General features: G+C 34.2%; 1 protein-coding gene across 8 annotated transcripts in view; it reads left to right on the forward strand.

Annotated features, from left to right (window-relative positions):
• The window catches only part of UTRN (utrophin), a 545759-nt gene that overhangs the window by 288232 nt on the left and 239754 nt on the right, over positions 1-17773 (forward strand). For all 8 annotated transcript variants that reach the window (XR_009690701.1, XM_061130409.1, XM_061130407.1 and 5 more), the window contains one exon: positions 3287-3476. Coding sequence is in view for 7 of the 8 variants with exons in the window: in XM_061130409.1 (XP_060986392.1) it covers positions 3287-3476 (190 nt within the window). In the remaining variant the exon portion in view is untranslated. The remainder of the gene's footprint in view (positions 1-3286; positions 3477-17773) is intronic.

Genomic DNA, 17773 nt, shown 5'->3' on the forward strand with positions numbered 1-17773 from the left:
TTTCTGGTATTGAGTGGCATGAGCTGCTTGTATATTTTTAAGATTAATTCTTTGTCAGTTGCTTCATTTGCTATTATTTTCTCCCATTCTGAAGGCTGTCTTTTCACCTTGCGTATAGTTTCCTTTGTTGTGCAAAAGTTAAGTTTAATTAGTTTCCATTTTGCTTTTATTTCCATTTCTCTGGGAGGTGGGTCATAGAGGATCCTGCTGTGATTTATGTCAGAAAGTGTTTTGCCTATGTTTTCCTCTAGGAGTTTTATAGTTTCTGGCCTTCCATTTAGATCTTTAATCCATTTTTAGTTTATTTTTATGTATGGCATTAGAAAGTGTTCTAGTTTCATTCTTTTTACAGGTGGTTGACCAGTTTTCCCAGCACCACTTGTTAAAGAGATTATCTTTTCTCCATTGTATATTCTTGCCTTCTTTGTCAAAGATAAGGTGTCCATATGTGCATGGATTTATTTATCTCTGGACTTCCTATTTTGTTCCATTGATCTGCATTTCTGCCTTTGTGCCAGTACCATACTGTCTTGATGACTGTAGCTTTGTAGTATGTCTGAAATCAGGCAGGCTGATTCCTCCAGTTCCATTCTTCTTTCTCAAGATTGCTTTGACTATTTGAGGTTTTGTATTTCCATACAGATTGTGAAATTATGTGTTTTAGTTCTGTGAAAAATACCATTGGTAGCTTGATAGGGATTGCATTGGATCTATAGATTGCTTTGGGTAGTATATACTCATTTTCACTATATTGCTTCTTCCAATCCATGAACATGGTATAGTTCTCCATCTATTTGTGTCATCTTTGATTTCTTTCATCAGTGCAGAAGGACATTTTTATGTGAGTATAAAATTTTTATGTGGACATGGTATTAAGAATGTTTTAGAGGAAAAGGAATCTCCCACTTTGATTTGAATCACTGGAATGAACTAGGAGGTAAGTTAGTGATAGATTATGGAGAATTATTATTGAGTTCCAGCAAAGCAATTTCAATCTGTTCTGTAGGCAGCCAAACACTATTGGAGATTTTTCAAAAGTAAATGTTGGGTTGAGGTTGATGACATTCCAGAATGTTATGTAAATGGGATCACAGTATGCAGCTTTTATGTCTGGCTTCTTCCACTTAGCAAAATGCATTTGAGGTTCCACCCATGTTGTTGCATCCTTCATTAGCATTTAGATTTTTATTGCTCAGTAGTATTCCGTTTTATGCATATGCCCCAATTTATCTATTTATGGGTTGATGATATTTGAGTTATCATCAGCTTTAGACCATTATGAATAAAGCTGCTATGAACATTTGCATTTAAGTTTTGTGTGGACATGTGTTTTCGTTTCTCTTAGGTAAATACTTGGGAATAGGATCCCTGGCTTGTATCTTTAAGTGCATGGTTAACTTTATTAAAATCGGCCAAACTGTTTTTCAGGATGGCTGTACCATATTATACTCCCACCATCAACTGTGAGAGTTGCAGTCGTTGCCCTTTGTAATGTTACCAGAACTTGGTTTGGTCATTTTCTTAAAGCCATTCTAATATGTAGTGATATCTCATTGTGGTTTGAGTTTACATTTTTCTGATGATTAATGATGCTGAGTACCTTTTCATGTGCTTCTTTTTGCTATCCATTTATCTTCTAGGATGGTATGTCTATTTAAATTTTTCATCCATTTTTTAAATGAATGCATTTATTGATACATAAGAAAGATGCTTGTTTATTGTAAATTCAAAGAATGCAGAAAAGTACTAATAGGAAAGTAAACCACACTAGAACCCAGCACCTGGAACTAATTTAATATTAAGTTAGTGTTCCAGACCTTTCTCCATCTATCTGTATATACAAATGGATGGATGATGATGAATGGATGAATGAGTGGATGGACAGTTAGAAAAAATATGTACATGAGATCTTATTACATGTGCTGGTTTTTAAATTGTGGTATAGTTCATGAAATTTACCCTTTTAAAGTGTACAACCAAGTGGCTTTTAGTATCTTTTCCCTGTTGTGCTTCATCACAACACTCTTAATTTCAGAATATTTAATCACTCCCCGAAGAAACCCACAACCATTAGCAAGTCAGTCCCCATTTTCTTCTACCTTCCAGTCCTACTCAACAACTAATCTACTTTCTCCTTCTATGGATTTGGTCCTCTTAAATATTTCATATACATGAAATCACAAAATATATGGCCTTTTGCATCTGTTTTTTTCACTTGGCAGAATGCTTTCATGGTCCATCCATATTGAGCATGTATCAGTATATCATTCCTTTTTATGAGGCAATAATATTTCATGGATGAATATACTACATTTTGTTTAGCATATCCTCTCTCAGTTGATGGATGGTCAATTCTATTATTTGACTTTTCTAAATAAGTAATGCTGCATTTGTGTACAAGTTTTTGTGTGGATATATATTTTCAGTTCTCTTGAGTTTAAATACTTAGGAGTGAACTTGTTGGTGTCCATTCATAAATTAAGTTGTTTTCTTTTTTGGAACTTTGAGATACATGAAGTTTTACAGATTGAGTTTACAGGTGTATGTATCTCTTAAATCATGCAACTTCAAGATATATGCTTTAGTTTTTGGTGTAGATTTAATGAATGCTTTATAAAAACTTAATTGTCTGGTGTCTTCTGAATATTATTATGTCATCTTAAAGAACCAATTTGCATTGATCTGAAGTGTTTAAAATATATAAAGTAAGTCCTTTAAATTATTTGATTGTATCTTAATCATTTACTCAGATGTTACTTCTTTCTAGAATTCACGTGTATGAATATTTATTGATATTACCTTCTGAGTGTTGGTGGAAGTCACTCTGTCGTGTCTGACTCTTTGTGACCTCATGGACTATACAGTCCATGGAGTTCTCTACACCAGAATACTGAAGTGGGTAGCATTTCCCTTCTCCAGGGGCTCTTCTCAACCCAGGGATCAAACCCAGGTCTCCCGCATTGCAGGTGGATTCTTTACCACCAGGGAAGAATAAAATGTACGGGGAATAACTTAATGTACAATTACGATTTGTAAAACGTGATGATTATTTTATGAAATGGATATGATTTTGTTAATATTTATATCTCTCACCCACTCCTTCCTTTCAAAATTCCATTACTATTAAGGATTATTCAAGACACATAGAAACACATCTCCTAGTTACCTTAGGTACTTAAATAAAGGTTGCTTGGAGGCTGTGTGTTAATTTTTCTTTAGGGTGCGCTTGCTGTGTCCTGTCACACTGTAAGTAATGGAGGTGTGCCTGTCATTTTGTTACTTGCAGCATTGCTGATAGACAGAGTGCCTTGGAGGCTGAGCTAAGGACAGTGCAAAGCTCTCGCAAGGATCTGGAGAACTTCCTAAAGTGGATACAAGAAGCAGAAACCACAGTTAATGTGCTTGCGGATGCCTCTCAGCGGGAGAATGCTCTTCAGGACACTGTCCTGGCCAGAGAACTCACCCAGCAGATGCAGGCAAGTGCATGGGAAACTGGGCCTTCTATTTTAATTTTTGTCATCCTCTTTTGATCCATCTACATGCAAAATGTATTACAGTTCAAAGGTGAGGCTATCACCTTATTCAGTTATGAAATCCATGCTTCTCTGTGAATAATTGGTTTCCAGAAGTGAGGTCTATAAAATACTCTTAGTTAATAATTAAGGGAAAAAAACACCTTGTTTTATGGAAGTGATAATTATTTATTTAGACTTATAGGTTCATAACTATTCCATTTTCTGCCATCTTAAGCCCTATTACAGTTAGCCTTATTGAAACCTGATTTATCAGGGCAGTTCCTTTTAATATGAAGTTGTTTCTTTGTTCATTTATGATAAATACTTAATATAAAAGCTGCAAAGGCCCTGTGGCTTAGTTTGCAACTAAGAATATTAGGCTTGAGGGTATTGCTTTTATGTCTTTAGCTTGATGACTACGATTGTGAATGCAGTCTGAGGTTCAAATTTTCTTACACATGAAATATGATAATACAAAATCTTTCCTTTAAAAGAATTTATGGGGAATCTTATGAAGCATGTCTGAATATTTTTTCTGCCCCAAGTGCAACTACTTCAGTGCCCTTGAATTTCCCATTTTCTTTGTGCAGACTGACCTATTCTTGCCAATCACAGGCCTTCTCACTTAGAATTCGGTCTTAAACCAACTTCATTAGAGAAGTCTTGTTTACCAGAGTTTTACATCTGATTACTTCTTTATGCCGTGTCATTCTCACAACATTTTGACAGGTATTATTTCTGATGCTTCTGAACTCATGATCCATTGTCATCTGATGCCTGTCTCCTCCTCTCCTAGTTGATCATGTGGTTCTTCAAGGACAGAGACCACATTATTCCATACTGTTGCCTATGCAGAGCTCTGTGTGGAAATTCTAAGTAAATACTGACTGCTGCCCTTGGGTCCTAAAACATCATCATTATGAAATTCAGCGTGATGACCTTTTTTGAATCCTTTCTTAGAAAATCTTTTCCCTCAAAACATCAGAATGTTAACAGATATGTGGGTCTGGATGAAGGGTCCAGAAACTTTCTTGGAACAGTTCCGATTCTTACAAATTTTCTCTGTTTGAAATTATTATCATTAAAAAGTTATAAATTTTTTAAAAAGACCCTTTTGGAATAGACTTATTAATAACTTATTCCCTTGCATATTGACTATTAGAGTGTTTGATGGTTGAATTCTCAAGATTAATTCAACAAAAATCTGTTTACTTACATTACTTCTTATTTTTTATTCATTGATTCATTACATAATACCCTTGTGTCTTGATAATGAGAATGAGCAGCCAAATGTTGAAGATAAATCTGTTCTTTTTGTGTGTGTTTTGTCTTACTCTCTGGAGTCCTATGAGGTCACTATACATGTTAATTGATAAGATATTTAGCTATCATCTCATGTTTACAGGCTTATGGAGAGCTCTGAATGTGGCTATATGCTAGAATATATTATTTTTTATGATTTAATGATAAGTCTGACCCAGTAATGCTCACGGATACTCAATTTATATAATGATGTTAAACTCAAACATATGCAGGTTGTGCATTTGAGAAGGTAACACTTTTAGACAATGAACAAAGGAGGCTTGAAGTGAACCTTGATGGTGAGCACCAGTAAAATACAGACCTATTTTGGAGTTTAATAATGTCTTTAAATACATCTTATCCTGGGATATATTTTTACATAGCCAACAACTCCTCTCAATAGTTAATGAATTATTCAAACTGTGGAAAAAATACATGTAAATAGAGATGTTTAAAATCTTTGTGAATAAAAATATCTAAGACGGGACTACTTGTCTTAGGCAACCAGCATCAGGAAAAAGTGGTTACTGACTAAAATACATTATAACATGAATGGTAAATGCTTCTGGAAACTAATTTAATGTTGCTAAAATAATCTATTTTGTCTCATAAGAAATAATAAAGAGGGTATTTATTAAAAGCTTATTAACATCTCTCTACCTAAAGATAAGCACATTCGTTTATTTATGGTTTGGATATTTCACATTATGATAGTTTGCCTGAGTTTTCACTCCCTTGCTTCTTTGTTAATTGCTCTTAATTTTAAAGCATTCTCTTCACTTTATTAAAAAAAGAAAATCGGTGGCTTTGCTTTGGGCACCTTATGGGTAGGTGATTTTTAGGCTTTAGTACTATTTGCTTAGTATTTCTGATGCAACAGAATTTTAATTTTCTTTTGGATTTTTGTTTTAATGACTCTCCTTTTGTGTGAGTGAACAGACAGTTAAAAGTGAAAACTCATTTGGAAATGGAAAGATATTTGTTGAAGAAAAAGAATGAGGAAAAGCACTTGGAATTATAAAACACATATTCTGTTGGTGTGGGGATGGTGGTGGAGGACATGTGTGCACAAAACGATGGAATAAGGACCTCGGCAAGCGTGTGCTCCATGTACCAGGGGTGTGTGTAGACTGCTTACATGACACATTCTCTAGTTGTACTTGCTTTGTATCTTAACCCAGTGGGATGCAGGGCCATGGGAATATTTCATGAAGGTGAAGAAATTTATTCTGTATTTGGTTTAAGGTGAATTTGGGTAACTTTTGATAAAGCATAGTTTGGAAGCACATGGGAAGATGATTAATTTCTGGGAGTATGCCATGATACATACCACTTCTGATAAGAATAAATGATCACATGGATGTATGAATTTATGTCTCATTGCCCTGCTGCACGGCAGTTAGGTTTTTCTCCTCAGCAGAGAACTGTTGGCAAGAGAAAACCTGATCTTTTTGGAGACGAAAGCTCTTGGAGAGCTGAGTGGTCCAGATCATAGAGAGTCTTGTATGACTTGCCAAGTATTTCATATTTTAACCTGGTGGCAGTGAAGAGAAGTCTTTAGAGAATATTAAGCAAGAGAGTGATACAGTGGGACTTTATTTTGTAGGAATCTAACTGATGACTTTATGGAGAATGTGTTTGAATTGGGCAAAACTGACAGCCAAACAGGATACTCCAGCCATCTGGTCAGGGATGAAAATGACTAGAAATGAGGGAGTATGGGTGAAGAGACCTAATGACTTGATAGTTTGAGTAGACTCAGGGCGGGAGAAGGGTTATTGACAAAGAAGACTGATAGGCGGTGTTGGAATCTGAGATTGGGGACAACAGGAAAAGAAAAAGTCAGGGCAGCCGTGCAAGTTAGTGCAGAGTATGATGGTAAATTCCATTTGGACTGTGTGGAAATGAGGCATCTGAGGAGGGTTCAGGAGAAGATGCCTGGCACACGGTGGTCACTGTGGATCTGTATTCAAATGCAAGAACTTGACCGGAGATGCACAAACTTTTTTTGTTGTTGTTTTGTTTTTGAATGAAAGTCTGTTATTGATTTCCCAGTCAGTTTATCTATTAATTCAAATGCATTTACTCTTTAATTTTCCTGCCTGTATTTTAAGATATTATTATCATCACCTTAATTATATTTCAAAATATAAGCTTTAAATTTTATCAGTACCAATTAATTAACATGTTTTGATTCTTTCCTGAGTAAAATTCTATTGCCCTGTTACCTTTCTGGGGTTGCTGTTTTTACTCTCTAATAATATGTGCTTTGGGATTATTCTGTTTTTATCTCCTGTGTTCTCTTTCAGCCTAATTTGTATCCTCTTTGCCATAGGCATAGACTTGGGTTTAGATTGTTTCAGATCTTGTCTGTTACCCAGATCTCTGGTGTTTAGGGGGTAGCAATGGCACCCCATTCCAGTACTCTTGCCTGGAAAATCCCGTGGACAGAGGAGCCTGGTAGGCTGCAGTCCATGGGGTCGCTAAGTGTCAGACACGACTGAGCGACTTCCCTTTCACTTTACACTTTCATGCATTGGAGAAGGAAATGGCAACCCACTCCAGTGTTCTTGCCTGGAGAATCCCAGGGACGGCGGAGCCTGGTGGGCTGCCGTCTATGGGGTCGCACAGAGTCGGACACGACTGACGCGACTTAGCAGCAGCCTGTACTGTGGAAGCTTCACCTGTTGATTCAGGGACAGGAATTACAACTTCAGTTTGTATAACAGCCTTATTAACATTCCACATACCCTACAATCCTTCCATTTCATCCCTTTAAGTTGTACAATTGAATTGTTTTTACTGTATTCACAGAGCTGTGCAACCTTTATTACAATCAAATTAGAATATTTTCATCACCTCAAAAAGAAACCCTGTAACCCTTGGCTGTCAATCCTCTGTTTCCAATTCTCTGACCCTCAAATAGTTACTAATCTACTTCCTGTTTCTATATATTTGCCTAAGAAATTGCTGGTTTTAATCACCTCGTTCTTTGATGAACTCTTCTGAGTTGGGCTTTGTATAGATATTTTGATGTTGTTAGACTCTCCAGAAGGAGGCAGTATAGGTTCTCAGTATACAGCTGCCGGGAAAAAATAGACAAACAGAAACACAAAAATGCTGCTTGATAAACGCAACCCTCTAAGACCCACTTTAGGGCTTTAAGTCATGCTAAAATGAAGGACTAAGAAGGCAGACAAAGTAAAAGAAGAGAAACGAATATTTTAAAATGCTGCGTTTCTTTTAAAGAATCATGACAATGATGCAGAAAGGTGAAAATGCAGACTTACCCAGGTTATTAATTTGAGCAGGACATAATGAGAAACGTCTGGCTTCTGTTTCTGGCTGTGCCCTTTAACCTGGTTATGGAATCATTCTGGGTTATTTTGCTTATTACCTAATAGTACTTTACCTCAGTGGATATTTACTGTGGTATTCAAAAGCTGAAGTATTTAGAAAATGCATCTGAAATATGTACACATAAACATAAAACCTCAAAATTCTGAACTGGGTTCTTCTGTCTATGTGGCATATAGATCATGTCTTACATTTCTTACTTCTAAAATTAAAGCAGCTTTATGGCAAATAAAACAAGATCATGAAGATACTAAGGAGAAATGTGGTAATTTGGAATGTCAATTACAGACTTTTTTTTTAAAAATTAACCTTACCATATAATTAGGGGAGTCTTAACCTGACATTCGAAATTTAATTTCTGATGGCTTTCCTCTTAGCTAAGCAGGCATCTGAGAGCCTGTGGACGACTCTGCTTTTAGGGTATGTTAGGTAAAGTCCCCTGCATGTATTTTTGTTTTGTTTCAGATGGTCCTGTTCTGAGACCTGCATGGAGGGAATTTATTAACACTTAACGTCTGGGCTGATATCCTTAGAGTCAGATCCCCTTCTGTTCTGCTCGAGGTTTGTCATGGGCTCTATTCTATTCACTCATCCCATAGAACACAGCCAGAGCTGTGTTTAGTCGGGCAGCGAACGCATCTCTCTTTAAAGTGAGAGAGTGAATGCCACTGGATCGCTTAATATAAACCTGCTACAAGGCATGCATCTTGGTGATGTGTTGAATCTCTGTTCCCCGGGGATATCTGCGTTGTATCTGCAGCTTTTATGTTTCACTTAATATCCTTTTTGGCTACTGAGCGCTCTCCTCTCCCAGCAGCAGGCAGCGTTTGCCTGCCCAGCAACTTGCTTCATTGTCTGGCTGTGCTGGGCTGAGCAAGTCCTGGCTGTGTGCATCTGCTGGGGGCTTTCTGGGTGGCGTTTGTGTGTGTTTTTTAAATTGAGAAGAAGTTGAAGGAATACCAGCCTCCTTCTGCCTAGCACCTAAGTCCCCTGTATTTTTCAAATGCTTTCCTGGAAACGAGCATGCTCAGAGAACTGGCAAATCATTGTCCAGTGACCGGGAGGAAATGATCATTGCTCTTCATTTATAATGCAAATTCTGAGGTGTCTGCAGAAGTGTGGTAAACTTAAAATGATGGCTGTGGTGAGAACGTCTCTGCAGAAAGTTGTGGTTTTGTTACATCGTTTACAAAGGATGGCAGTTTCTTCTCCTCGGTATCAGAAGCTCTGTAAGGTAACTGAGTGATTGAAAATGAGGATCTCTGGTGTCAGACAATTCTACTGTTTCTCGGGCTCTAAAACCTAGTCTTTCAGGGTTCTTATCAAGGAAAGATTCCTTTTCTTAGTGACTAACTGTAGAAGCTGTTAAAGTGAATTGCTTAATTACATTTTGTTTCAGAATCAGGAGCAAGTACTATTTTAGTGCATATTTTATTTTGTAATTGACAAAATCTTGTTTTTTGTAAAGGACTAGTGAACTGTTTGGAGAAAATAATAGCAAAAACTACATTCATTAAGACCTGTTACCTCTGAGGTACTTGTGTTCTTAATAATAAATGGGCAATTAATTTTACATAAATGTCAGTAGATTTTTAAAAAGTTTAAAATAATCTTTCAGAAGATTCATTAAAAACTGTCCATCTCTCTATAGTTCATTGTTTATCAATTAAAAAATTAAAACACATTTTAGAAACTATCTTGAGAAACACATCTCATGGTAAAATATCCCCCATATTCCTCAATCTTCATATACTATAGTTAAACATGAAGAACTGAATTTTGTTTGGACAGGTGGATTTAAGTACACCTTGAGAAGGCAACTTGTTTGACAGTTGCAAATTTCAAATACTACGTCATCCTAAACATAAACCATTGAATGAGCTTCTGTGTATTTTTTAAGTTAGCTATTATATTTTTTACTATTGTTTTGTTTTATGTAAACTATGTTCAGACTTTCTTATTACTTTGGTCAGAAATTGGAGTGATTTGATATGAGAAAGGAAAGAGGGAGTTATAACTGGAATGCTGAAGAAATTTATCCAGCACCGCAGTACAATATTCTTCCTTCATATCATGTTCTTAGTACCATTCCTGAGAATGTATCTTGTTGCCCTGTTAGCCAAAACCATTTATAATTCAAACAGCTGTCTCTAGGACAGTGTTATTTTTCTGACGTTATGACATGTCTGAGCACCTAAATCGTGCTTATTATATGGCAGTGGATTAGACAGGGGAAAGCAGAATTCTATTAACTTCATCATATATTGTTGTTTCTTACATTTTGGCCAATTAAATGTATTTCTGTCTGGAATTTTTTTTTTTTTTTTTGAAAAGTTTCAGGAGACAGATTATGGTGATGGGCATTCTTTGCAGAAATAGAAACATTTTCATTTGAAGTTCATTAAAACTTAATACAGCTTGTAAAAATTCATATATTATTTATTCAAATGTTTTGTGTTTTGGTTCACTTCAGATAATAAATTTATCCTGGTGAAGTGTTTATGTAGTTCATAAATAGGCAGTTTTGATAATAGAGAAGAAAAGCTCACTCACTAACTTGTTATTTTATCATTTTATCTGTAAGTATGAATATATAAAACATCCTGTTTCATTAACTGGATCTTTTTTCTCATCTATTTGTATATGTACTTTCATAAAATTAGATAGTTTCCCTAAGTCATGTGACCAAGGTATTAAGATGGTCTTAAGATGAAAGGCAGAAGTTCAAATACTGGAGAAGTTTGCTTAGTTTCATAATTACTTCCCAAATTAGTACAACTTAAGTTAATAAAGTCCTTGGATAACTTAGTTCCCAACTGAAATACTCTTTGGCCTGACTTCTTAAGATTTTAATTTCCTAAAGAAACCACTACAATTTAAATGTTTAGAATTAAATGTTACTTTTTTCTCTTAAAAAATTAAAATTTGCATTATTCTCAGTTAAGATGTTTATCTTTCACATTTTTTTTTTTCCTCAAAAGTAAAATTAACAACTGTCCAGATAATGAAATGAGAAGTAAACAATTCCAGTACTTTCCAGCAGGTGTCAATGTAAGTCAGTGATATATGAAATTTATAGGAAGTGGCAAATTACTAGGAAATAAATCACTTAGTAATGGATATATTTTATTTGCTTGGTTATATTTTGAAAACTGATCTTAATTACTGAACTATATTAGCTCATATAATGTAAGTAAAAGTTTTCGTTGCAGAATTGCATATAAATAAAGAGTTGCCATCTGAAATACTGACATCAGTGAAATATCTATACCAACCAAAAGTACTTTATTGTATTTTAATTATCAGTAGTGTTCTGTGTATAATACTTAAAAGTTTGAATAAGTTTGGTGTTTGTTTACTTTAAGACACTGTAAATTTTTTTCCCCTTACATTTTAAATGCTATCATGACTATCGCTTCCTATACCTCCTACATTCTCTAAATTTAGTTTCTTAGAAAGGAAATGTTCTAAGTTGCAGTGTTTCTTCATAAAAAATAGAGGCAGTCTATTGTAAGTACATTTACAGACTGAAATGAATTGGAAATAGTGTTGAGAAAATGATCTTTTAAATTCATATTTGTGTTTTGAAATCCAGTTTATCCCTCTTTTAAATTTTCATTTAGGATCTCTGTTTTTACATATTAAGTGGAAATTCAGCCTTTCATCAGGCCTTTTCCTCTCTAATACCATCTCTTTCTTTGCTTATATTTATATACCTTTTATCTATAAGAAAATAGCTTATGTATGACAGAACTAGAAATTTGTGTTGAATATTCTCATTTTTTTTTTCTGTATGTTTTGAAGATTAGGAAGGAGTGAAAAGAAGTACTTGGAATTTATAACTCTTGGAGTTAAAATATACTTTTTCCCTTTTCTTAACCTATTTACACTTTCACTAGTATTTTTGGCACTTAAAATATTTCTTTCTGGTCATACATAAAATTTAGACAGGAAACTGAAAAATAAGTGATGCTTACTTGAAGGTATAATTAACAGCATTGAAATTGCCCTGATGACCTAAAATCACCTTATGCTGGATGCTAATTTTTCCAGATTTGGTTTTGATTGCTTAGTTCCTTTAAAATATTAATGACTATAAAGGTATTTTTTCTCCTAATAGAATACAGTAAAAGCAAAGGTGAATGTAAATGATTAAAAAATAAAATGGACTTTTATTTGTTTTCATTGTTATCTGATTACTTGGGGATATTTCATCACTAAATCTTTGCACTAGAAGCTGAATAAATTTACATTTTATTAGTGCCATTCTTTTCCTTAGTGCCAATTTTCATAAAATATTTGTTATGAAAATATTTGAGGACATGCTAAAAGCAACTATTTGTAAAGTAGAATGAGATATTAACCATTATAGAAAAATAAGAAAAATATAAAATTAGTGTTATAAATTGGATTCCTCATGATTTAAGCATTTAAAAAATTCTATTTATGTAATGTAACTTGTTTGCCTGCAGATATATATATATATATGTGTGTGTGTGTGTGTGTGTGTTTATGTGTATAACTCACTTTAGCTTACATGGTTTTGATCAGCTCCAAACTTTTTTGATCATGTAGTCTACCTGTAAAAATATTTTAAATATATGTGTGCATATATTTTTTCATTTAAAAATTATACATATATGGCATTGTAATATTAGTAGAGTATATTTTATTATTAAATATTAGTAGAGTATACTTTCTACTGTTCTCTTCTTGCAACCCAGTTGGTTGTCTTTTTCTTCCTATGTGATATATACACACACCATTTTGGTAACTACTGATTCATCCTTACAGTGAAACTCTGACTATTCTTAGCTTAGTCTTCTGGAGGACTCAGATTTTCAGAACTGTACTGATCTCAGTCATCTCTGAAAAACCATGTCTTCTGTGGTACCAGAGCAGCTGCCTCTGAGTACTTTGTGAACAATAGAGATGGGAAGATTCCACCCAGAAACTGGGATTGCTAGGTGATGTCTACAAATGTCTTGCATTGTGTGTAGTGTATGTGTTTGCATGTAGGCAACAGAGAGCTATGTGGAAGCTTATGGTGCCAAAAAATAAGGGTGTATGATGACAGAGGTGCATAATCTCTGAATAGAGTTTCAGATTCACTTAATTAAGTTTATGTACCACTTCTCATCTACATATGGGGGCCCCCTTTATTTAGAGGTAGTTAAGGTTGATTTTGGGCTTCCCTGGTGGCTTAGAGGATAAAGCGTCTGCCTGCAATGCAGGAGACCCGGGTTCAATCCCTGGGTCGGGAAGATCCCCTGGAGAAGGAGATGGCAACCCACTCCAGTACTCTTGCCTGGAAAATCCCATGGACGGAGGAGCCTCGTAGGCTACAGTCCATGGGGTCACGAAGAGTTGGACTTGACTGAGCGACGACACGTTTAAGATTGATTATGCATTTTTAAAGAATATAGAGAGTGGAATGGCATATCTTCAAATGATTTACACTCCATATAGCTAAATTTTATATTTTTTACTCCCTTAAATGTCTTCTTTTGCAGGTGGAAAATTTGCATTCGTTGAATAATTAAATCCTCCATTGTTCTAGGGTCATAGAACTTTACTTTGTCTTTATTTGAGTGTTGAGATGTAGATATTTGATGGTCATCTCTGAGATTCCCTCAGTTTCTTTGCATAATTGAATCACACATATATTGTTTGAACTCCCAAGAATGGTCAGAGTCGTGGTCTCTCGCCTGGAGGTAGAACTCCAGTTGATCACATGAACACTATCTCTTCTTGGTTGTATGATAAACACATTTTGGATAGTTCAAAAAATTTGTGAAGCCTGAGGTATTTAATGGGAGAAAAATGCCAAATGTGGAAGGACTTACTTATAGCTTACCCATCTCCATCAGTGTGCTGGGGATGTTGCCTCAAGGCTGTGTGGACACCTGGGAAGTTTATTTCCCTTATTCTCACTGTATTTCTTCTTTCTCAGTGGGTTCAGATTACAGCTTAAAGCGTGGCGGGTCAAGAAAGACAGTAACTACCTCCCTATTTGTCATCAGATATTTTCTTCTGGCCTCCAAAAGCAGCAGCATTATTTATATGACTTCCTGATCTGTATTTTACATAGCTCCTCAAGTCAACGTGTATCTCAAAATAATTTTTAAAAAATTATCAAATTAACATTTTGTTAATCAGAAAACTCATGCTATCAGTGACTTTTAGCTAAAGCAGTGTAATCAGATATGAGGTAATGGTTTTCTAATTAACTAAAAAATAATTGAAACCATTCTACAGGATTGCCTTCTAAATTGTTTTTTAACAGCCAGGATATTATTATTTGCTTTAGTCTAGATTTGTAATCTAGAAATTGGGGACAAACAGCCATTTTGACAGCATTGGTATAGCATTATGACTACGGATAAAAGATCTCCTTTAGAGTATTGAAAATTTAAACTAAAATATTGGTGATTTGTGTTTAACCTAGGGATAGAGTTTATTAAATTTCAAGGGGAAATTTCCAAGAGGAATGCACTGATAGATTTTAAATGTACAGACATTATCCACTCCCCTTAGTAGTGACTGTGAGCACTTCCTGCTTCTCTTGGTATATTTGGTGGTTTATTTTTAGCCCTCTAAAATAAGCAATTAGTAGAACTCCTACCATAGAGATAGAAGAATAGAGAAAATTTCATGCTATGGTAGCTTGCTCAGTTCACAAAGTATATTCATTTCTGGGCAAGGTAAATGAATCCAAATAATTGAAATTGGAAAGCATATGAAGTGCATCAGAGGATTTCTTTTCATTTTTCTTCTTCTAGTTTGTTCAGTTCTGTGGAATTCTAGAAGATTAATTTATAACAAAGCTCATTTATAAAAGCAGAAAGAACCTTTAAATGCTTAATAAATAATAGGCCCATATGAATGTATGGCTAGATAAAGCTTAAGTAAGAATTTTGGAAAAGCATCAAATGGAAGAAGACATTGAACTGTTTCCACAATAGACTATTTTGCTTTAAGAAAATTGAAAGAAAAGTGGTCAAACACAGCAATAAAATAACTTCAAGCTTCCATGACTGAAAAAAGTCTTGTTACTACTGGTGCAGCTTATTTTTATTTTTAGAGTGTGTGAGAATTTACAGTGTATTTTCTCATATATTTCATCATTAATACATATGGCATTAATTAACTACTACATGATTATTTTTCCTTAAGAGCTAGGTAGGAAAGAAATTTGTCACTATTCCCATTTAGCAAGTGGAGAAACAGATTTTATAAATTGGCAGGTTAAGAAATATGTCAGTAATTGCTCAACTTATATGTGGTACAAACTAAACTAAACACAGGCTTTCTGATTCCAGATTCAGTGTCTCTTTACACTTAATTTCAGATAGTTTTAGGAATTATACTGGACTAAAATGAACCATGCATTATTGAAAAGTATAGAAAGATAAGTTACATTAACTAAGTAATAGTATTATTTCTAAATTTATGTACATTTCATTTTCAGTTATATGAATTTCTGCTAGTATCCTTTAAGACATGAGCTAGAGAATCCTGGAGCAAGAGGAGATGTTGGAAACCATTGAGTTCAACCATTTCATTTTACAGATGAGGAAACAGATCATCTATAATGGACGCTTTATTGCTGCTAGTTTTGTGAGGTGCAGATGTAGTTGTTTTCTCCTAGAAGTTTAAGCAAAGTGAAATATGTTCTTTTCAAAGATACTTTGATATTTGAGTTCTGGCTATATAACTCTAAAGAGGATAAAGACTTTGTTCTTATTGAAATTTGTTCATTGGATGCTTTTTTAATAGACTCATTTTGTGGGTCTAAGAAGATGGATTGGTTCATTTTAATACAAATTAATACAGTTGATTTTGGTTTTTAATTCATAATTTAAAGTTTCTGTACCAAAAGTATTGAATCTTTTTGCTTGAAAACATTATGTGAAATCATATTTACTCAGAATTCAGAATTTAAAAAAAAATGAAGGTGGGTGTACGCCTACCTAGCGTGGAGCTTCTGGGCAATTGGCAACCCTCATGCCTGTGTGATTGTGATATAAAAGCAAAGGAATTGTTGTTTATGATTAGGTTTTCTCTGGAATTCTATAACCTTTTAAAACATTACACACCATTAATTTTTCTCCATGTCATTAAACATTTTGTTATATTGTGATTTTTTAATGGGGTAAATATAAATTCTATTGAAGGATAATTTATTTAAGGGATCCATTATGGTTAGATAATTAGGTTATTACCAATGTTCTCATGGTAAACAATTCTGTGGTGAACATCATCATAAATGATTGAGACGATCCTGATTATCTCCTGGATATATTTTCATTATAGAATAGGATAACTGGATCAAATTTGCATTTAATGACATTTGCAATATATTGCAAAATTTTCCCCTGGCAAAACTATTTACATGCCTACTGGCAGTCTGAATTCTCCTTTTCTATTTCTCCCCAGAAAATAGGTGATATCATTTGAAACTATTTTATGAAATTTTCAGAAGAAAAATGAAACCATGTTGTATTATATAAACCAAAATATAGTGATGTTAACTGATTTACTGAATTTTGGGACCAAATAGTCTATTCCAAACTATCTGAATTCCAGATGCTGTGCTGGGAACCCAAACACTGTCTAAAGGGAATGTGACAAAAGCATTTAATAATGTTCAAACCTGTTTGAACATAGGAGAGAGTATATTTTGACTTGAAAATGTAAGAGAAGAGCTTAGAGAAAGGTAATACTTAATAGAGATCTTGAAAGTAGGTAAAGTTGAATAGAGCATTCTGGAAATAAACCCCTCAATGAGTGAAGATATAGGCAACAGAAGTGTGCTCACTGTATTCAGAGAACATTGGGTACTGGTTTATCAGAAGTGGCGATGAAGTTCATTTATCAATATTTTCATTACTCTTATTACTCTTTTGAATGCCAGTCAAATGTCATTGACTTTTGACTTTTTCCAAAATTTAGACCAGTTTTAAAGAAAAAATGTTTGTGAACATTGGAGATATTCAAACATCGAGAGCATTTCCAAGATAGCATTCTAAAATGAAAAATTATTGAATAATGTTGAAATTATTCAATATTCATATCTTTGAAATAAGAAAACAGTTCTTCTGAATGTCTCCCTTAAATGGAATGACCTTCCTTTGGATGTGAGTCATTTCGGTATGATAATGACAAAAATAGTTATACTCTGTTGATGAGAGATTGACACAATTTTTCAAGAAAAGATGAAAAATAATTCATGATAGAAATCAGTTTGTCTAGCATTAATCTAAATTGTAGACTTATAAAACTTTGGAGTATATAAAATTGTAGAAGTTATTTTACCATTTTTCTCATTTTATTTATGAGGAAACAGTGCATTTACATTTATGTAGAGCTTTGTTCTTAATGTGCCTTAATATATTATTTTATGCTGCCCAAGATCACACAGCCAAGTGATACTTGGCTACATATTTAAATTTCCAGGGGATTACTCTAGTATCCATTACATTTTATGTGTACTTAATTTTTATATAGTTTATATTTAACTTTCTCTGGTATTAAAATTCACTGTCTATTTCTCCATTTCGCTTTCTAAAGTATTGTCAATTTCTTGAATTTGGGGT

The sequence above is a fragment of the Dama dama genome, chromosome 26 (assembly GCF_033118175.1).
Source record: "Dama dama isolate Ldn47 chromosome 26, ASM3311817v1, whole genome shotgun sequence".
Classification (NCBI taxonomy): domain Eukaryota; kingdom Metazoa; phylum Chordata; class Mammalia; order Artiodactyla; family Cervidae; genus Dama; species Dama dama.